Here is a 23,642-nt window from a genome sequence, read left to right as displayed (position 1 = left end):
TATTATCTATAGTTATTAGACAACTAATAATAGGCAGTTAACCCACATTTTAATAATTATATCGATGCATAGATGTCCTTTGAATAATATAAAATTCAATGCATAGAGGAAACACTTTATTTTTGCAGTATTTAAAGAAAATACTCTTTCCAGAGACCTCTGGGGTCTCTGGAAAATACAATTTTCCAGAGACAACCACACAGCCACGAAGTCTTCTTAGTAACAATTTAAAAAGTTACCATAATTTTAATAATATAAATACTTTAATGTTTCTATCGAGTTATCATAGAAAAATGCAATGCAGTAAATTACTAAATATTTTATACATTTGAAATAATTCATTTGGCTTATAATCTTTTTTTTAATACTTACTAATAAATTGCTTTGAAATCTATAGCACAGAAAAAATCGCGTTGAGAAACAATGGAAATATAGTGCATTTAAATGGGTTGTAATTCAACCTACGAAATAACAAGACAAAGGTTCGAATAATTTCATGTCCCTATAAAATATGAACTTTTTTGCATTGCTTACAAAAACGTTAAAAATAGTTTTTCAATGCTTTTGTAATGATTCTGAGAAGTTACAGAAATATAAATAACATATTTATAATATTCAGTTATTTACGAATTATAATATGTTGTAAATGTTACAAATGTTAGTTTATTTTTATGAGGGAGTTTCGTTTTATCACACTTTGTGAGACAAAACTAAAAAGTGCTAGAGGATAAACATGCCACGTGAAATTTAGAAAACATTCAAAACTTAACGACATTAATCGTTGCTTTTGGATACATAAAGAGAATAATTAATTATTGTAAATATTATAAGACTGTTTCAATACAGAGTAATCACTACAAACAAATTTTTTGGTTTTCTTGCACACTACAAATCTAACTCTTTCAGAATCATTTAAGTATTCCGTAACATATTCTTTCACTGTTGATTGATTTTCACTGTTTATTACTGATGATTTAATAGGTTTAAGAGTTTGGGAAAATATAATCAAGTTTTGTTGGAGAACATTTTTGGCGGTGAACAACATGATTATCATGAAGAAAATATTATACTTTGAGAATCATGTTTCCTTAGAGTACATATTCAAAAAGAATACTAAGAAAAAGTTTAATATTAAAATGTTATCTTTAAAAAGAGTGTGACTTATATTGCATCCAGTTTCTCAATCCTTAATATTAAGAAATGATAGTAATTAATAAAAATCTAACTATTATACCAAGTTATCATATCTGAATAAAAACTTTATGATTGTTCTTAGGTGAAAATTAAGCATTGAGTTTTTTAATATAATTAATAACAATTTCTTAATAATTTTTCTATCCAAAATTTCATTCTAAGAAAGCATTAAAATTATATTAACATCACCAGTAAAGATTTATTTAAGCTAAAAGAGTTAATAAAAAAAATTTTATATTAATATTTCACACAAAAAGAAAAAACAATTTACGGTAATCATAGTAATTAAATCCTAACTAAAATTAATGCAACATTAACTACACGTCTTTTTCTAAAACTGTAAAATTTAACTCGAAAGTTTCTCTTGAAAGAAATGAAAGTGTAACTCTCGTTTCTAATTTAAAAAAGCTGTAAAATGAAGTTTTAAAAAAGCAATTGCGTGGAAAAATCATTGAAAAGGAAAGAACTTGCGTTTAAGAATTTGTCAAACTTGCTGTCAAGATGCGTTAATTATTTCCTGTTCAATGACTTCTATCTAGCATTCAATACGATTTAAAGTGTTGGATGCATTTTAATAGGACATCTATAATGCTTTTAAAATTTCTAGCTTTTCTATCGCATTCACAACAAACACACGTTTTCAGTTACATAAAATTAATGCTCATTCACAAATAAGAAATTTTGAAAAGAGACTCCTAATTTTTTTTTCACAAACTTTTACTGTGAAGTTAAAATAATCTTGGAAGTGAATTAACCTTTAAACTCAGACTTTTTATTAAGCATATCTTTTTACTGATTTATATTAATTTAGGGTAAAATTAGTAAAACTTATTATACTTAGCATTTCAATAATTCATGGCTATGAAAAACAGGTGTCTTTTTAGCTTTAAAAATGAAAATATTTACCCCGACCTGCCCCAATTGAGGGCATACGGGTAAATGTTTATTAAAAACCAAGTAAAAAAAACATTAAAGAACATAAAATACAAAAAATGCATAAAATACATAAGATACAAAAGTCAAATGGCAGCAGCCTGTAAACTTTGCGGGCGAACAATACTCTTGAACGAAATTAGTTATCTACAATTAGTCAGAATATTAAAGGCACAAAATTTAAAAACTAATCATAGGGCAAATTGCCTATTAAGGAAACAATTAATCGAGTTACAAGTAGTAAAATCATCAAAATAGTGTTTAAATAGTAAAAGTGGATTAAAATGGTGTGAATGACGAGGACAGTTCAAATCCTACCTAAGGACACCATGAGATTTAAATTTTTTTTTTAAAGTCACTATAAGTCCAGTTTTAAGGATAGTCATCCCGGCTAAAAGTCAAAATCGCCGAACCAGAGTCTCCAGTGATGAGGTAATTAAAGCGAGATAATTGGAGTTGACTCAGGGGATATGGAAACGCTAATCCATATGGTAGTTGGACGGCCAGAGTTAGTAAATTTACAGTGGGTTTAATGTATCTTCCAAAGTTGTTTTGATAATGTCTTTGATGATTGATCTGCAGGTCAGGTTAGAGTAAATCTGGTGTTCTGTTTTGTTGTGAAAATTGTTGCCTCGTCGTGTTTGAAATTTAGGACATTGAAAAATTAGGTGATGGATGTCTTGTTGTGAGTTGCAATAAGTACATGTTGAAGATTTCCCGAAAAATCTTGCTTGGTGTGTGCCAAACACGCCGTGGCCGGTTAAGAACTGATTAATATAAAAGTTTGCCTTTATTCTTGTAATTTTTGGATCCTTAAAAAATTTGTAAGTCTGCCGTCCTTTTGTACTGTTGGTCCAGTCCAATTTCCACTGAGCCATAATATGGTTGTTGATTATAGATTTGATCTGAATGGGGGTCAGCCAGGTAGTATTTTCTATGGTGTCAAGTCTGATGGCTTCTTTGGCTAGTTGGCCCGCCTCCTCATTGCCGGCATGCCCCGCGTGTGCTTTAATCCAATTCATTGAGATACTCTGTCTCCAAGCATGTTTTATATCATGAACAATCGTATTTTTATGTGTGGGGTCAGCCAGTGCGTGTAATGAGGAGAGTGAATCTGTATAAATTGTAGTTTTTTCTTCCTGTTTTGCTGCATAATTTATTGCTTCTCTGATCGCCATCAGCTCGGCCTCAAAAACTGAGCAATAATCGGATGCTCTGGAGGAGGTCTTGGCAATAGTGATGCCATTACACTTTATGATTACTCCGAAACCTGTCCTGAAGTGTTGAGGTTTGACCTCCATCCTGGAGCCATCCGTATATATTTCTAAACCATTATTATCTGGAGAGTTATATCCCCAAGGCACAGCGAGTTGAGTGGCAGGGTGAACTGGGGCTTTTGTAGTAAGGTTCGTTTTTTCCAAGATGGAATCAATAACTGTCCTTTGAATGACGGGAAGAATGTCATCTATTTTCCAGCCCCATTTAATGCGTTTGTTGAAGATTGTCTCAATAAGCTTTAAAGATAAAAACTTCCAAATACGGATCACTTCAAGATTTTTTTTAGAATCACTGAAATGCTTTGTAGCATATTCTTTCACTGTTGATGTTGGTAATTCAATAAATTTAAGGGCTTGGAAAAATTAAATCATACGCGAGGTTTGTTGGAAAAATAACATGATAAAGGTTCATAAAGGAAAAATAAACTTTTCTTTGGTTAAAAATAACATGATTCTTATATATGATTTTCAAATATGATGTTTTTTTATTGTACTACCCCTTTAATGAAAACCAAGCAAATTTTTACAATACTAAGGAAGAATAGAATACTAAGGAAGAGCTAAATTTTGAAATATCACCTTAAAAAGAAGTGAGGCTTACAACAGTATTGGTCTTAGTTTCTCTATTATAAATATAAAAAAAGTTATATTAATTAAGAAAAAAATCTATCTATCACACCAATTTTATTAAATATGAATAAAGGCTTAATGATTGTTCTACAGTGAAAATTAAGCATTGAGTGTAAGATAATTAATAACATTTTATGAACAAGTTCCACACCAAAATTGCGTTTTTGGAAAAAAATTTAATTTTATTAACTTTGCCAGCAGAGCTTTAATTAAGCTAAGGGATTTATATTTTTTTATGTTAGTATTTCACACAAAAAAGAAAGGAATAAACTTTGGGTATTGCTCGTAATTAAATCCAGACGAAAATTAATGCAACATTAACTCCACTTTTTTTCTAAAACTCATGTAAAAGCTTACTCTGAGGTTCATCTTAAAAGAAATAAAAGTGTAACTCTCGTTTCGAATTTAAAAAGCAGAAAATTAAAGTTTTAAAAAAGTTATTGCATTGAGAAACTATGAACAGAGAACTTACGTTTAAAAATATGTCAAATTCACTGTCAAAGATGCTTTCAATATTCCCTGTTCCAGGATTTCTAGCTATCATTCATTATGTTTTAAAGTGTTGGATGTATTTGAATAGAATATTTATAATGCTTTCACAATTTCTAGCTTTTCTGTCACATTCATAGCTTTTCAAAAGCTTTGAACATGGGTTTCCCATCTACTCAAATGGGTTAATATCAAAAATTTAATTTTTTACTAAAAGAAATAATAATAGCAATACATTAAATATCAAAGTTTATGATACCAATTTTTGAATTTATTTGCTAGCTTAGATTATTAATTAATAGTACATAAATTCTAAAGAAATGTTTATATGGAGCAAAATTTAAATATCCAATCATTTCTAAGTACAATTGTAAACTACTTTTCAAAAATAAAAATTTCAGATTTGAAACTAGGCAATCATTTAACATTCAAATATTTAAAAAATAATTAATTAAATTTTTACAACACTCCTTTTGTTGTTGTTGTCTTATGCGACTTGCCAATAATAACAAGCCTATTTTAAGGTAGATGGGGTGCTTTTGTTTTTTAGTGGCGTCATTTATGGTCAACAATATGAATTACGCCACTCACATAAGTCACTGTCCGTTTTACTAGGAGAACACATTCACACACCTGAGCCAAAGCACGATCAATCTCCGATCCAGAACCTCAATAGGTATTAATTTGTTACGGTGAACTTGGAGGACTTTGTCATCCCGACAGATTTCTGCATGCACCTGTCACTATCTTTTCCTTGTACAGCTAGGATCGAGCTCACCTATTGGATATGAGTCCAACCCCCTACCAAGCTGGTTATCCCAGCCACTAAAAGCGCATTCCTTTTAAGCCCTTAGGATTCGGGGAGGCCACTAAAATCCGTTAACCCAGCTCGAGGATCGGCTGCAGTGACCAAAAATAATAAGAATTATAAAAATACGCACCTTATACATCCTGAAAGCCTTTGACTTTCAAGCATTTTATTCAATTTTCATAACGATTTTATTCAACGTTATAAATTTTAATGGTTTGAAGGTGCAAAATATTCTTTGTAGTTGCAAAAGATCATAACAATTTATTCTAATGTAATTTATTCTTTATTCTAAGAAAATAGGATGAAAGCTTAGCTGTTCGGTCCTTCATTGATAAAGCATTTTTCTCATGGTAAATTTAAACATTAAGCAATATAGCTCTAAACTAATATTAAACCTGTATTGGTTTATAAGTATATTTAAAGCAAAAAAGTGGAATATTTTGTTTGTTTATATTAGCTGATCGCTGTTAACTATTCATTTTTTACTGATTTAAAATGCATTTTATTCCGGCCATTTGTTGCCATGCGAGACAAGAATCAGAATTCAAAATCAGTTCAGAAACTATTAAACAGGATTTTTTAATCGCTCTTGCTTATAATAATTTTTCATTTAATAACAACCAAAAATTATGATAAATATGTTTTTTTTAAATCGTCTAAGAAAATGATGTACATAAAAACCAAAAAAAGAGACACGAAAATGGAACAAAAACATAGCTGGACAGTCTTCGTTGGTTAAACATATCTCCCTCTCATGGTAATTTAGAAGCATCATTAAACAAAATATAGTTCTAAATTAATATTGAACCTGCGTTTATCAGTAAGCACGATTTTAAAAAATACAAAATCTTTTGTTTGATTGTATGAACTGTTTGCTGTTAATCTTCTCCAACTTATAATCCAGCTTATGCCAGTTATTTGCAATGCATGCGAGAAAAGATTTTTTGTCACTCTATATAGAAGTAGTTTTAAGTTTAATTTTGTTTTAGTTATACATTGATTGATTAGTTATACATTAGTTAAGATTAATGAATTTATGTATTTTGTAATTCATAGGCATGGAAAATAAAATCTGTAAAATAAATGCTCTAAAAATCTCTGAACAGAGCAGTAATTTCCAATTTGGATATATTGTCGTATAGGTACTCTTAAGCAATACGAAATTACAAATAGGTCTTAAATACCCCTTATCGAAACTAAAAAAAGTGCATCTATGCTATCTCTTCTTAAAAACTCTTTTAGAAATTCATGCAACTATGTTTCAAATTTTATATAGTTAAACATGTTTCGAAGGAAATATAACCACAAAGAACTTAAAAAATAGCAAAATTGAGCTCCTTTAATCACCATACATAACATCACAAATAATTGGTTCACGCTATTATACATAATAATCATGCATAACATTATACATAATAATCATGAATAACAATGTCAACGATTTAATGCATTCTCCATTGCAAATTGCATCTGTAAATATAAACCTTAAACTATTTTTTTCAGTTTCAAAAACGTAATGATTCAGCAACACTTTTTGAAATACATCAGAACAGAAAATCTTTTTGCATATAGTAGTTCAAAAAATTCTTCTGAAATGTCTTAGTCAACTTTTCTACTGTATATTTTAGTATTAACAATCAAAAGATAGAAAAATGCTCCATGTTTTTCAAGTCTAAAATTCAATCGAAATCAAAAAGGTTGTCATTTAACATTATGAATTCTATGATCAAAGAAGCGAAACAGAGACACTTTTTATTCAAATTCAGTATTTGCATTAAAAAAAATTCACAACTTTATAAAGGAGAGAAAAAAGTATTCAATGCTAAGAAGAAAAAAAATTGGCTGTAAAATTGACTTTTTTATTTCAGAAATTCCCTTATTTCAAAAACTTCTAAATAAAATAAATGAGGAATACTAACAAATTAGTTACGATTATTTATTTCTTCGTTTATATCTTTCGCATAAAATACAGTACAGAACCTGTTATCCGGAAATCAGAAAACCGGAACGAAATTCGATAAATTTTCCCGCCAATTTAAAAAAAAAATATTTTTTTTCCTCATAAGATTTTAGGATTTTTCTTTATTTTTTGAAAGATGTTTACCTTACCATCACTTTGGAAATAATCATTAGTGTATTACTTAATAGTTTTTTCTTCTTTTTAAGATTATTTCCAAATATTTTTTTTTAGTTGGGCTTAACAATAAAAAAAACGGCTTTTTGTAACGATTCAGAAAACCGGAAAAATCGGTTATCCGGAATAGCGATGGTCCCGATCGTTCCGGATAATCGGTTCCCTACTGTATAAGCAAAATAAATATGTTCTAACATTTATCCAAGTAGAATTGAAACTTAAGAAATTATGGAAGCCGTTGAAGCGTTAGATCAATCATTTAAAATTGTTGCAACCTAAAAAGTTGCCAAATTGAACCATATTATCATGTTAACTTACTTAAATTTATAGTACTATGGTTGCCAGAGAGGGCCTAAGGGATTAGACGCAGTGATTCTCAACTACTGTGCCGCGGCAGTTTTGTGTGCCGCCAAATTATTAAAATGTGCCCCTAAATATTAGATATGATACAATAAAAATTATAATGCCTTTTTTATTACTTTTTTATTATTTATTTATATTATAACTAGCCGCCTGCGGAGAACAGCTTTTCGGCCTATACGTACGTGTCGCTTCACACAATTTCAGTTACCGTTGNTATATATATATTAAAATTTTTCCACGCTTTAGCGGCGTAAACATCTTTGTCGGCGATTGTCTTGTCTCTGACAATCTTAAAACAAGTTAAAACAATTTTAAAAAAATTTTGAAATAAGTAGGAAATTTAATGACTATTAGAATTATTCATTAACAATGAAACAAGCTAAATATTAACTTTCAAACGGAAATGAGAGCTAATCATTAAAGTAAGCTATGCAATTAATAGTTATAAGACAAATTAACAAAGGATAACTAACAAAAAAATGAGCTAGCAATTAATAATCAGTAAAAAAACTAGTTAACAAGAAATCGCGAAAAATAAGTTAATAGCTATGGAAAACAAGCTAACAATTAATAACTAGCAAAAAAAATAAATAACTGTTACTGACTAATAAAAAATTGGTCGAACGAGATAATTAATCCCTTAATAAACGTGCTTTTGTAGTACATATTATTTCATTTCACATTCAAAATTATTATCACGAAATATCTAACACAATATATTATAGGTATAAGTAAACATCTTTTAAACTCATTTTTTTCATTGTGTGCCGTCAAATTTCGAAATCGTTAAAAGTGTGCCGTCCCCCAAAAAAGGTTGAGAATCACTGGATTAGAGCATTCCCCGCCTAATGAGGTGAACCGGGTTCGAAACCCAGTTATGGCTTATCGATTCAAGTTCAGCACCCGGCTCGCACTGACCACAGTGCTGACATAAAAATCCTCAGTGGTAGATGGTTTATGAGTTTGAGTCCTCTTGCTGTCTAGCTTCACCGTGGGAGGTTTTCGTGGTTTTCCTCTCTATGTAAAGCAAATGCGGGTTAGTTCTATAATAAAATTCCTCCTCAATGGCAAATATGTCCCAGTACTTGATCTAGGAGTATCCTTGCTTTCTGGATTGGGTTCAAAATTACAAGGCTATGGTACTAGGCTACGAATATTAGTAGTCCTCAAACCTGAAATCGGGTCGGCTGTTCAACGACGGAAAAAACGAAATATTACGGCTGAAAATGTATTAAAATTGAAAGTTAATTCTATGGACTAAGATTACGGGACAGCTAAGTTCTTTAGTTGAAAATAATGAATTGAAATGAAAGAAATCGATTAATATAAATGAAAGAAATGTCAAATAGTTGATTTTATAGAAACATGGCTATGCTATTTACATTGTAATGTGGGTAGTTCTATGTTACATTAAATGTAAACATAAATGATTCAATAAACTTGTTCTGATTTATATAATTTTAAAAACAATATGTGAAGTTGCTCGAATTGAATTTGAAGAATGTGTAAACTAGTTGAAATTAAAGTAATATTTCTACCCTATTTACTTTGTATTGTGTATAATACTACGTTAAATTAAATGCAAACATAACGGATTTAATAAACTATTTCTGATTTCTATAGTTTTGAATTGATATGTAAATTTTATAAGTTGTCATTGAGTTTTCTGCTAAGAAAGTTAAATAAAATTCATTTTCAGTAAAATGTTATTCTTGACACAAAGCTCTTTATTAATAAAATTCAATTATATATTTTAAAGAGAAAGTTTAAGACATTTGGGGAAATCTTTTAATATTCGAGGAACATCAAGAATTCAATCTCATACAAGAGTTTAAATGTTAAAAGATTAATAAAATGTTCACAATGTAAAAGCTCTCTGAAACTAATTAAACTTTTAAATAGAAGCAAAGAAGATAAACCTTTTTTAAAAAATTCTATCAAGATATGAAAAATAACAAAGAAAATATTTCGTGCAATTATTCGTTCATTATTTTTTGAAAAGTTAATGTTTTGAAAAGTTAATATTGAAAATGGTTGTCAAATATTTTTACTAGCCAAAATATCTTATTCAAATATCAAACGACTTTTTTATTGTGTAAACGGAGATTCATCAAATAATATTTGCTCTCTGTGTGAAATTTAAATTGAAAAACAGTTTTTTTTCTGAACATAATTTAAAAATATCTCAAATCAAATAAGGATTAAAAGAAATTACACAATTCTCACATAAGAAGTAATAAGCTAGGAAATTTTGTGACATGAATTTAGCAAATATTTCATAAATATTTAATAAATTTTGTGACATAAATTGTAAATTCATAAGAAGTACAAATGTTTTAGTATGATTTTCTTTGAGGTCAATAACGAATTACAATTTCTCACGTTTTAGCCCTGAAATTAATTAACTGCAATTAATAACTCTAAAATATTTAACTAAACTAGCTGAAGTTATAACTTTAAAACACCTGCTTTAAAAAATTAATGTTCTGATTTATTTTAAGAATTACAATCTTCAAAAAAAAAATTCACAAGAGTAAATTCGCAAAATCTATCGCTAAAGTGTATCTATCGCTGTATGTTTTAGATAGCTCTAAAACATACACTGAGAAAATAACTATGGTCAAAACTACCAGAATATGGTGAAATTTCCCATGTTCCTGGCTCTAAGGAAACACCAAAATCTTGGTAATTTTTACCGCAGCACTTTGCTAATGATTTTGGTAAAATTAACAGTAAAATATTGTTTTATATTACGTGATAAAATTTATTAATTGTGGTAAAATTTGGTTCTCTTATCATACCTTAGAGCATGGCATAAAAATTCTTTATTCTGTTAAATTTACTTTCCAGTTTTGTATTTTTTTTACTTAATTTGTTATAATAGAAACTGTAAGTTTGAAAACCAGAATTTCCGGTAATACGTTACCATGTAAACGGAAAAACTATTAATGAACAAAATGCAGTATATTTTGGATTTATCAACCAGAATAGTGTTTTTTTATGGTGTGTATCCATTAAAATATATTAACAAAAGAAAAAGTTATACTTTGACTTAGAACTTTGCATTTGGAGGTTATTTTAAAATAATAGTCTTATTATAAATTATCAACTTACCTAAATATCTAGTATCCTAACACATTTTCTAAAAAGTTGCATTTTACAATTTCTTAAAACGTTGAGGATACGGGATACGAAATGTAAAAAAGAAGCGCGTGCGTGGTTCATTCACGAATTAAAAAGTAACATATTCTGAGGAATTGTCACTGTGATGCCATAAATGGTATTACATATTTATTTTCTATCCTCTTAAAATATCTTTCATAACTTAAGCTGATGTTTATTAATATTAAGCTGATTTATTTATTATATTTAAAATAAATCAAAGACTTAATCTTTTAAAACGAACATAAAATATTTAATCTCTCTTTTAGATCAATGTAACGGATACCTTTTTTATTTCTAGGCAGACTTATTAATTCACTGTCGCCTCTTATCGAAAACAAAAATCTATTAATAACTTTTTATTCTAAATTTCCAACCGCTAAATGTTTCAGTTGCATGGTTGTAATAATTCTCATAAATCTGTTGGCGACTCGAGATCGCCAAGGTATTCTTTTAAATCCATATTGATATGCTAGTTGGCTTTGTTTTGGTTATGATATATTATGATAAATCGCCAAATTTTGGATCTCCTACCCATACTTTCTATGTCCGTTGGGAATAATTATATTCACTTTTAATTTCAAATTCGTGAAGACTGGGAGTGCCCTTACGGGCCTCCCCAGTCTCAATTTCTAACCGTCAGAATGATATTCTGACTGTATGATCTCTCAATAAGAGAGTATTCTGATTTCATCCCTTTGAGGGATTTCTTTTGTTTGGATGAAGAAATGTCCATTCTCTATATCACCAGTTATGCTAAATAAAATCCAAATTTCACTAAACAATTTGCATATTCTTTCCTGGAGACAGTATAAAGTTATTTTCCACTATATGAATATTGGCTGCTACTGACGGAGAACAATCTTCCGCCATAGTCACACAATTGGATACTTGAAAAAAGAAGGACAAAAAAAAATATAGAAATTTCCAATGATTTTTTTGAAGATATTTCCCCAAACAATATTTGTAAGGAAAAAAAAACGTTTTACCAAGTCAATGTTTTCAATAAAAATATTTAGGAACAATATTTTTAACCACTGTGAAAAAACTAACCTATATTGCTTTTTTAACTTTTATGCTATATTTGCGAATGTAAAAGTTTCTGTAATATCAAATCTTATAAGACAAAAAAGCGAAAACAAAAATTTTAATTTGCATAATACTTTATTGATCATGCATTAAATATTTTATGCATACTGCTTTTATATAATTATTTGAACAGAAAAATGCAAGGTCAGTTTCTTTTAAATATATTGTAGTTTTGCAAAACAAGTTTTTGGGAAATTTTGTTTTTTGGGGATGTAAACAACGTTTAGTAAAGCATATAAACAAAAATATTTTTTTTTATGATCAACTTATGCCATTTTTATTTATTTTAGTTTTAGCCTCATTTTTTTTTCTAAAGCTGTTATTTCTATCTCAATTACAAAAAATAGCATGCTTTAATAAAAGAGTAACTAATAACGAAATTAATTCTCGATTAAAATCTTTAACCAAACAGTATTCGAAAAAGTTTAAAGAAATAAAAAATTTTATATCTTTTTTTTTCCTTTGTGTAGATAGAAATCTTTGGATCTTTTTCGACTAAAATAAAGTTCTATTTTATTTCTTATTACTTTCTGTAAAGTTTTGTGAAATAAAAAAAAGGAAATTTTTCATTGAAAATTCAACCTCACCATTTAAAAAAAAAAAGAATGAAAATAAAAGTTTATTTTTGCATTTAAAAAAATGCTATTTACTTTTTCTGCTTAATCATTAAGAATTTTTGCTGAATACGTAATTATTTTCACAGCTTTCCAGTTCAGTAAAATTAGGAAAAAAATCATTTTTCTTTCCTCTTTTTCTTTGGAGAGAGAACTCATGCCATGCACTTTTGGGTTTATGGAAAATTTTAGATAGTATCTTTAAGATTATGAATGTGAAAATGTTGCGAAGAGTACTTAATGCATCATCGAATTAGTTACTTGAGTGATACTTTGGAAAAATTTATGTTTTATTATTTACATTTTTTTTTATTATACTTGCTGTTAAACAGTCGGCTGATTTTCTGGATTTACGAGTTTCAATGTTCTATTTCATAGCCTTGTAAGTTTGAACACAACCCAAAAGACAAGGAAATTCTTGGGTACCACGGTGGATCAGGGGGATTACGCCTCCCAATGAGATGATCCAGGATCGAACCCCAGTGTCTACTGATTTATGATAAACCATCCGTATCACACTAACTACCGTGCCGACGTAAAAAATCGACTCCCCCAGCCGTCTGGCTGACGATCAGAGATTTACGTAGTTTTCTTGGTTCGAAAAACTTCACGTTTAGCTACAGCAATTGGATTCTAACCCAGGATCTGTCTACCGCTGGGGATATTTTACGTCAGCACTGTCGTCGGTGTGAGCTGGGTACAGTATTTAGATCGACCAGCCATCACTAGGATTCAAACACGGGTCAACTTATTGGGAAGCGAGAGCTCTACCCTATGAATCACCTACAGTTAATAATAGCTGTTTTGGTAAAATTCTTTGGCATAATGCAAAGTAATTCTTTAAGACGCAACTGTAAATTTTGATTGTATTTCTAGTTTCAGAAACTCGCAATATTTTTATCTTGTAGTTTCAATCAAAATCACTTTTTGAGTTATTGTTATGGTTTTATAGTTGTCTGAAAATCGGCTGCAAAGAACTTGTATTCTATATACATAATGAGTTCGACTTGGTAACAGGTAAGCGAATTTCAAATATCATAAACTCTTTGATATAACATTTTTATTGTTTCAACGCATAAATTGTATACAAATGTCTATTAAAAACTTAAGACTTTCTGCTTAGTTGTGGAAATTTAATTTTGCGAAAATTCAGCCGTTTGAAGTCGAATCAGGTAATAAGTTGAAATATTTTAAATGAGAAAGGTACGCAGTGACAATTGCATGCATGAAATATGGCTTTCAAAACTTTTAAACGGCGTTGTCTCAGAAAAACGTTTTTGTTCCCGAAAGCAAAATGACTTGTTAAACTCTCAACTTGGCTAGAAGTTCAATACAATATGCATAACGCAATTTTTCGTAAACGCGTATGAGTATTTTATTACATTTATAATTCAGGAAAAGTGAAATCTAGCTTTAGAAAAAAAATCGAAATTACTATTAATCAGAAACTGTGATCATAATAAACATCTTGAGTACAGAAATGAAAAAAACATGCTAAACAGAAACATTATTTGTAGGAGGTAGGCAACAAAATTCCATATCAAATCAGAAAGAAAAATGAAGAAATTATGGATTCTGTAAGATTGAAAATTTTCAGCACTTGATGAAGAACTTTTAAAATTTGCAAAATCTCATTTCATCCTGGCATTAGTGTAAGGAAACTAAAAGCTCACAACCCTGAATAACTTTTGATCTAATCACTTTTGATCACATTTGATCAAACTTTTGATCACGTTATAGGACATATTATCATAAAGCTCAAGGGGGTGACTTCAAATATGCTAATTAAGAAGTGCAGGCGATATTTTAAGTTACAAAGTCAGACACAAAAACGCACTTTCTTTTAGTAAACTAAGCACCGTACTTAAAACATTTGTGTGGACAGTGCTCAAAAAAAGAAGAAAAAAAACAAACAACATTAAATAACTTTTATTTTAATAATCGGATCTTCACATTCTAGGACTTTTTCGGTGGTTCGATAACTAATTAGTGCAGACGATATTTTAAGTTACGTAATCAGACACAAAAACTTACGTCCTCTGAATAAGCATACCTTTGTTTCGACAGATTCAAATTTCTGATCCCCAAAAATACCGCAAGTAGACGCAGTCTGAGAAATAAAGTCCCCAATAGTTTGGTAAAAAGAGTGCTCCAAAGTTTGAATCCTTTTATGTTGATTTTTTCGCTATATCTCGAGAACTTTTCAAGCGAATTGAGAAAATTTTGCACATAATTATAAAATTCGTTTATCCAAAAATAGTGCCATGCAAAAATCAATTTTTAGTTAACACTTATTATTATTTATTATTTTTTTAATAATGGTTGAAAAAGTTTTTAATTGCAAGGTACTCAATTGAAAAATATAATTTAACATCGTAAAATACGAAATTCCTGCGAAATCAATCAAATAGTTTCTGAGAAATCGAATTTAAATAGCTGACATTTTTAAAAATCAGTTTCTCGGGAACTTTTTAACCTATCTTACTCAAATTTTGTATTTTGCCATGTAAAATTATATTCTTTAAAATGATGCAAATAATTTATACCTTACAATTCAAAACTTTTTCGACCATTATTCTGAAAAATTAAAAAATATAATAAATATTTACTAAAAGTTGTTCTTTGCATGAAATTAACTTTGGAAAACGAGTTTTGTAATTGTGTGCTAAAACTTTTCAATAGGCTTAAGAAGTTCAGGAGATATAGCGAAATACGGAAGATATAAAATTAACATTAGTGTTCAAATTTTGAGTCGCTCTCCTAACCAAACTATTGGTACCATATTTATCGGATTGCGGCTATCTCCTTTATTTTAAAGAGGTCGAAAATTCAAATAGTTGAAAAAAAATTATGTTTATTCATGGAAAGTACGTTTTTGTGTCTGATTTCGTAACTTAAATTACCTTCTGCACTTATTAATTATCATATATAAGGTCAGCCCCTCTAGCTATTAAGAATGAGTCCTAAAGCATGAAGATAAGATCATTAAATCAAAAGTTATTCAGAGTGGTCCTTTTTTTTACCTCTTTTATTTAAAAACAAACTAAACTCATACTATTTTAATAATATTCCAAACAATACATATTGTTAAATAACGTAAAGAAGCAATAAAAAAATTATTCTTTTTAATTCTTTTTTAATTAAATTCTTTTTGTTCGGAAATAGCACTACTGCAATGTCACTGTTACTGCTACAGTTTTAAAGCTTAAGCAAACGTTTTAAAACTTTTTCCAAAACTGTTTAAATTTTTTATATCATTTTGCATTTCGGGGGTAATAAACACAACTCTTTTCCTTTCGTAATTCGTATGAAAGTTATGAAATATTTCTTACAACTAAATCAGCTACATGGTTGAGGTTTTTAGAAAAGACGAAAAAGAGTTCTTTGGCTTTACACATTTAATAAGCTCAAAAATAAATAATTTATAAACAATAGACTTATAATTAATCAATTAATAAACAATCATAGATTAATATATTGTATAGATATCTTGAAAAAAAAATTTGCTAAAATGCATTTCTGTCTCTGCTCTAAATAGATGTTTTTGAAATAAATTAACAACTCCAACTATTTTTCAACCAGCCTTATATTTTCTTTTGGTAAAATATTAGAAATAATGACAGTTTTTAATAACTATAATATAAATTATATGTAAATATTAACTTCGTTGATAAAGAGTCATTTTTTTCACTTTTATATAAAGTTCAATTCAAATAAAGTGTTTCTCTTTTATCCATACAAAACAATTGGTTGATTGTATTCATTATATTAAAACGAATCAAGATATTTTTCATGTAAAAGATTAAAACATTCCTGAGATTTTTCAGCTTGATCAGGAAATTTTAACAACAGAAATTCATTACATCTTATAATTAAATTATGTTCAAAGTAAATATTTCTGTACTAATTTTTTCGTAAGTATAAAGTGAATATCAATATTTTATAAGAAACCTCCAAGGATTCAATTTTATTCCTAATTACATTAGACAGAGCTTTTTATAAACTAATTTTACTAGCTTATCTTAATTATTATGCTAAATTGAGCAAGAAATCAGTTTGAATCTGAAAATATTCTTTAAATAAAAAATTGGTTTAATTTTCTGTTCGAAGAAATTCACTTAAGGGGATTTTGTGGAAGCAAGCTTAATAAGATAATTAAATTAACAGCAAGAAAAATATAATACGCTTGTAATTATTTATATAGATAGAAATAAAATTGTTAATATTTTAGAAATTTTTCCTTAACCACTTTAGGCTTGAGAAATTAATTTCGAAGAATACTGTCATAAAAAAGTCTATTTTTTATTTAAGAAAATTGTATAAAACCAAGTGTGTGTACAATATATGTACGCATTTTTAATTTTTGGGCTCCTTTTTAATGAGTTTTGATATCTAGTTTAAAATAAGCAAATTATCTCCAAACGCATTACAAATAGTTAGGTACTGTTATCCGTTGCATATATTGGGAAATAAACATAATCCGGGGAGTAACAATAAGAAGGAGCTTCAATTTCGAAAAATTCAGTCCGGGAAAATCACGGGCACGAGAAATAGAGGGCGAAACTTCACCTTGTCATTTTGACGAGAGCGAGAAGGAAAGTTTTAATTCAAATTATACTACTGAAAGTAAATCAATTAAAAAAACAGATTAATTACTTAATGATGTAACATCTTAACAATTCCTCGTCGTTATGTTTGCAAATGGTGCTTTATAAAAGTGTGCAGAGCTGCCAACCCCTAACTCTCAACGTAATTTAAGTAGTAATTAAATAATAAATTAAAAATTATCCTAAAAATATGTTATCACCTAAAGACATACTCTTTTCCGAAATTCCTCATAAATCTTTCAACTATTTATATGAAATGGTGAATAAAATATTTTTAAATCAAATGTTAATGCAAAAATTCTGCTACCACTTTAAATATTTGGGGAATTTTCTGCTAAAAAACGGAAAAATTGACAGTTTTAAGTGTATCTATATTACCAAACTAAAAAATATTAATGCAAACGTATAGAGAAACTCGAAAAAATTAGTCTAAAATTGTTTTGATGAAAATACATATAAGAAAAAGAATAAAAATTAAATAATAAGAATATTAAATAAATACAATGTAAAAAACGGAGATAAATAATAAGAGTTATAATGTTATTTTAAAAAGTGGTTTTCATTTTTGTTACTCCATATCAGCTGTAGTTATGTGCATATCCATTTTTGGGCAAATTTCTAGCAATCAACGAACAAGTTTAATAATTACGTTTTTACACATAAAACGTCACAAAACACTAGATAAAAGGAAATATTTTAATATTTAAAATCAAAACGCTATAAAGTAACAATAGAACTTTATAAAAATGAAATTTATTGTTTTTTGAAGTCTCCTGAATTTAATCTGTAATGACTAAACTACATAAAATTGTTGCATTCAAATGACATCTGGTGAAATTTTCATTTCAGATAAAAGGTTTTTCTTGCTTAAATTTAATAAGTTAATCTGATAATGCATTATATCTTAATTACTTTATAAATAAAAGAAATAATTCCTGAACTATAAAATTAACTTACCAATTAAAATAAAAAGATTTCCCTTTGACTAACAACATTAACCAATTCTAATCTGAACACTTAACAAGCGCAAAATTACAAAGAACTAATTATTCAAAATGAAAAATATATATAGTGTCAAATAATTTAAGTGCGCCATTTAATTAAAATATAATTGAATTTTAATACTTATCACTTAATTAGTAATAGTATTTTAATCAAAAAGGGCATTCCTGCATCCGCTACTTGATTCCTTATTTACACACGGAAAAAAAGTTTTGGTAAAATGTCCCCAGTTTATGGTAATAACACTTCATTTAAGAAAAAAATATAATTTTGGATCATAAAACAAAAATATACGATATTTGAATTATTTATTTGGTAATTTTCCCGTTCTTATGGTAACGGTTTACCGAAAATTCTAGTTTTTAAACTTATAGTTCTTAGTACCACTCATTTATAAAAAATTACAAAACTGAAAAATTATTTTAACCGAATAAATGGTTTTCATGTAAGGCTCTAAGGAATCATTACAAAGTTACCAAATTTTATCACAGATTTAAAAAATTTGTAGATTAACAATAAACCATATTTTATTCTTAATTTTACCAAAGTCGTAACCAAAGAGCTTCGGCAATAAATATTGAGCTCTTTGGGGTTCCCTTAATACCAAAAACATGGTAACTTTTACCATATTTAGGTAGTTTTGACCATACTTTTTTCTCATTGCAGTGTTACGTGAAACTACATCTACATGGACAAAGTTTTAAAAACAAGCCTTTTTATTTTAGCAAGCTTTTTTTCTATTTTAACAAGCCACTTCAAGTCTTTTTTTTTATTAGCTTATTTTGGAAAATGTTACTCCTCTTTCGTCAAAAACAAGCAACCAAAATTCAAGCTTCAAACTAGATTGTGCTTTAGCATACTAGATTATAGGCACATAAGACAAGCATGGGGAACTTCCCTGATTTATATTTTACTTTCTAAAAATTGCCGTTTTGTTCACAACATTTGAATCTAGTTGATTTTTTTTTTAATTTCGACCATCAAAGAAGACTGTTTGGGCTAAATTCTTTAGGACTTAAGTCATTCCTAAAAAACTTGTTGGAAGAATGGAGCACACTATTGATAGTTACCTTGCATTCTTTTTTTTTTATTTCCAATGAGCTGCACAATCGGTCTTGCCGATAAGCAGACCTAGTGCGTTCTCCAGAGGTGGTATCCACTCTTTCAGGACCACCACAATGAGTGAGATACCGTTGGTCATGTTAATTTGGACGTCTGGTTTCTGCCACACTAGATGGCAGCACCGAGACTCTATTTGGATGCTAAAGTACACTAGGAATTTAATTTTGCCGGAAATGCCAAGAGCCAATAAGGCACTCCAGGGATCTTTTACATGCCGCATAATCATACGACATGGCCGCTGAGGATTTTCTGCATCCCGAAAATCCGGTGTCTGGGCCGGGGATCGAACCCGCAAACTTGGGCTCAGAAGGCAGACGACAAACCAACTGCGCCACCCAGCCTTGCATTCTGTTACACAAAATTTTGTTTCTAACTTATAGCTCCGTATTAAGACCAAAGCCACCGACTTTAAAAATTTGTCACTTTGTTAAATGTTGTAACGCTTTAATTTTTATTTATACACTGAGAAAAAGTATGATCAAAACTACCAGAAAATGGTAAAATTTACCGTGTTTCTGACTCTATGGGAACACCTACAAAGTAGGCGACCCAAGACAATGGAACTAGGAAAAATTGGACTTGGAGTACAAAATGCAATATATGCAGAGGTGCCACGTATCTGACAAGCTCAAGCAAGAAGAAGAAGAAGATGGGAACACCAAAAACTCGATAATTTTTACCAAAGCGCTTCAGCAATGATTTTGGTAACTGTAAAATATGGCTAATAATTTGCGGCAGAATTTGGTAAATGTGGTAAAATTTGATAATTTTTTCATACTTTCGAACATGCATAAAAACCATTTATTCGGTTAAATTTTTTTCAGTTTTCTATGTTTTACTACACGTGAAGTACTAAGAACTACGATTCTGAAAACAATTTTCGTTAAGCCGTTAACATAAGAACGAAACAATTACCAAATGAATGGTTTAAATAAAGTATATATAGTTTTTATTGCCTAAATTATGCTTTTTTTTACAGGAAATGTCATTATCATACAGTACAAGACTTACAATGTTTACCTTACAGTACAATGTTTGCCTTAGAGTTTTGTCTTTATATTTATCTAATTCATTTCCTGTCATCCTGTATTTGTATCATACTGTGAAATATTCTGAATCCTTTTTATCAGAAAGTTTCTATCTTTGATTGGATCGATATAAATCATCAAAACGAAAAGGAGAATCGATTGTATTTTAAGAAAAGTCTCCCGCGACTAATAGAAAATTTCACTTGAGAAGGAGTTCTTATTATAATTAATCTCTCTTGACGTTGAGGAAGATTAATTGCGTCGAAAAGCTCCGTTGTTATCTCTGTAAGTGGTAGATAGAAAATCCAGTTTTGTTACAAATTGGCAAACATTTGGAGTCAGGACATTGCTAAGTTTAACTTTAACTCCCTCCTTTGATGAAAGAGAATAAAATGCAAGATAATTATAAAATAAATAACATGTTTGTAAGCCTTAATTCTGAAATAGCAATTTACTCAGAATATCAAAAATTATAATTTAAAAATAAGGGCTCTATGCAGAGCTTTAAAGTAGGAATAGAAGAAAATTTTGGTGGAGTCGAAAACATTCGATCGAATTCAACTCCGGTTAGTTAAAAGCTAAATCCTGCAGACTAAAAGGGAAAAAAAAATTTTGTCCTATGAAAATTATTCGGATAAATATTTAAAGTTAAGTAAGCAATAATATGATTCAAATTACTGTAATTTAGTTATTAAGATAAATATCATTATAGCGAATAGTTATTGGCATATAATTATATTTTTATCTAATACCAGAAAAAGGAAATATCCCCACAAACAGATAGCAATATACTTACATTATTTGGCAAAAATATATTTAGTAAGCGTGTATTTAAAATATTAATATATGAAAATATATTTAGTGCCTCTTTGCAAAAAAAATAATAAATAATTCACGCTGATTGTATCGACGCGCAACGCCCTGCCAGATAAAGTGACAATGAAACATAATAAATAATTATAATATGAATAAATTGCATTTTATATCAAAATAAGACGATTGCGCATAAATGGAAATGAGTGTTACCTGACATGTAAAAATTATTTCTGAAAACAATAACGAATAAGTACTTCTTTTAGAATTTCTGTCATGAATGGAAAATTATCACTTATTCTTGTGACCAACTTGATGACAGTAGAAGAGGTACTCCGAAATGTAATCAAATTCCTTTTTCATCACATAAATTGAGATGATCGGGGCTCACATAAGAAAAGCTCTAAACTTAATTAATAAATATCAGTTGAGCTCTAATGATATTTCTCTAAATGATTAAAAATAGTTCGAACTTAATGAAGTACTAACAACAATGAAAAAAAAATCTATGTAAAGGACTTCAAAGGGTTAAATTATTGATCCCACTTTACCGTGCAAAGGTTTAAATAAAAAAAAATAAACAAAAAAATTGTGATAGGCTTATTACGATGACTGTTTACCCATAGATCAAATGCTATTTCTTTCTGGATTGACTCCGTTAGACGACACCATATTTCAAATCAAGGGTTGCAAAAACTGTCTCAATGGATGTTTGTCATAGGATTGATTTTCATATCCTGCCTATGTACACTTTTTAAGACGTCACAAAATACTTTTCCTTTTTCAGCACTCATATTTATATTAAAATCACCGTCAAGCCAGTAATTATACGAAAAAGAATATAAAAACACTTTAAATTTTTATGTAAATGCATTAAAAATGGCTGCTAGTGAAAATAGAAAGAAAAACAGCAGCGGTCGCCATAGCAATGCATGCAATGACGACGCATGCGCACTGTTTACTATTACTCTTGAACATAGTTGAAAAGTGTGTGGAAGCCATCAAATCCAAACCAAGACCCATTTTGCCAATGGCTAAAAAAATGCAGTCTGATAAGGAATTTTTTTTTCTCCTTAGAAGACTTTATCATTTGTTATATTTTTTCATTAAGTTTCTCTGAAATTCTTATATAATTTTAAAGTTTCTTAAGTTTAAAGAACTTAAGATCTTAAAGTTTCAAGAACGCACAGTTAAAAAAGGCATTGATAAATTTTATTGCTATTCTAAATTTATTTTAAAAGTAAATTTTGAAAATAGTTTGCAAAATAGAAACAAAAACATTAAACATATGTATATTTGGCCTACCAATTACCTACCTCAATATATGACTCACGAGAACATGCCCAAATCATTAAAATATATATTTAGGCGTCTACTGAATGACATTTTGTATTGAAAATCCTAAAATTTCCATTACACACTGAGAAAAACATTCCAGTAAAATTATTGTATTGTATGGTAATGACATTTGCAGTATAAAAAAAATTATTCTGGTAATAAAACTGAAGTATACAGTTTAAACCATTTATTAAGCAATTTTTCCGTTAATATGGAAATTTTAGTTTCATTCCAGTTTCCGCTTTACCAGAAATTTCAGTTTTCAAAATTATAGTTCTTATTACCACAGATTTAGTAAAACATTCAAAACAGAAAATTTAATTTTACGGAATAACTATGTTTTTTTGCCATGATCTAAGGTATCCTGATAAAATTACCGAATTTCACCTCATTTAACAAATTTAATGTAATTATAAAATCATATTTTATTACAAATTTTTCCAAAAACACTTACCAAAGACTTTCTGTAAAAATTACAGATCTTTTTGATGCTCTTATTGAGCCAGAAACACAGTAAATTTACTATATTCTAGCTGTTATGACCATACTTTTTTTTCCGAGCAAACAGTTAAAAAATTACTGTTAAATTTTATTGTTTTTATAATTGTATTTCAAACGAATTTTGGGAGTATTCGTCAAACTGGACAAAAGCATTAAATATATTTACATTTGACCTGCAAATGACCTGGCTCAATATATGCCCCACAGGTCATGATGACCTGAAGCCTTTATTGTGTATTTGCTAATCACCAAATACAACTACACTTTGAAAGATTGTTATGATTATTACTTAATGAATATTTAAAATTTAATTATTTTTAAAATGTTATCTTTGTTCTTAACATTTATCTTTCCAAGTAAAGGAAGCTCAAAATATATTATTTATTGTAATAAAATATGCAAAAAAATTATAAAAACATAAATCATCATTTGACGTGCTCCCAATCCTAATCTTCCTTTTATTTCGAGTTTTTAAGATAAAGGTTATACCTAATTCCTAACTGGCTCAGCATTCGGTTGGGAGCGAGCAGTAATG

General features: G+C 28.9%; 1 protein-coding gene across 1 annotated transcript; it reads right to left on the bottom strand.

The window, feature by feature from the left end:
* Window positions 1-2,645: 2,645 nt before the first annotated feature.
* On the bottom strand, window positions 2,646-4,578 carry LOC139425207 (uncharacterized). Its single transcript, XM_071179096.1, has 2 exons — window positions 4,507-4,578; window positions 2,646-3,641 (listed from the first exon to the last, which is right to left on the bottom strand). The coding sequence occupies exons 1-2, from the start codon at window positions 4,576-4,578 to the stop codon at window positions 2,646-2,648; spliced, it is 1,068 nt and encodes a 355-aa protein (XP_071035197.1).
* Between the last annotated feature and the right edge of the window lie 19,064 nt (window positions 4,579-23,642).

Source organism: Parasteatoda tepidariorum, chromosome 3 (genome assembly GCF_043381705.1).
Source record: "Parasteatoda tepidariorum isolate YZ-2023 chromosome 3, CAS_Ptep_4.0, whole genome shotgun sequence".
NCBI lineage: Eukaryota > Metazoa > Arthropoda > Arachnida > Araneae > Theridiidae > Parasteatoda > Parasteatoda tepidariorum.
The sequence above is the reverse complement of the archived record's forward strand: the minus strand, read 5'-3'. Positions and strand labels throughout refer to the sequence as shown.

Coding starts and splice junctions, on each gene's coding strand:
- LOC139425207 (XM_071179096.1), bottom strand. CDS start 4,578: ATGATAGCTAGAAATCCTGGAACAGGGAATATTGAAAGCATCTTTGAC. Junction 3,642..4,506: donor AATTTGACATATTTTTAAAC/GTAAGTTCTCTG, acceptor TTATCTTTAAAG/CTTATTGAGACAATCTTCAA.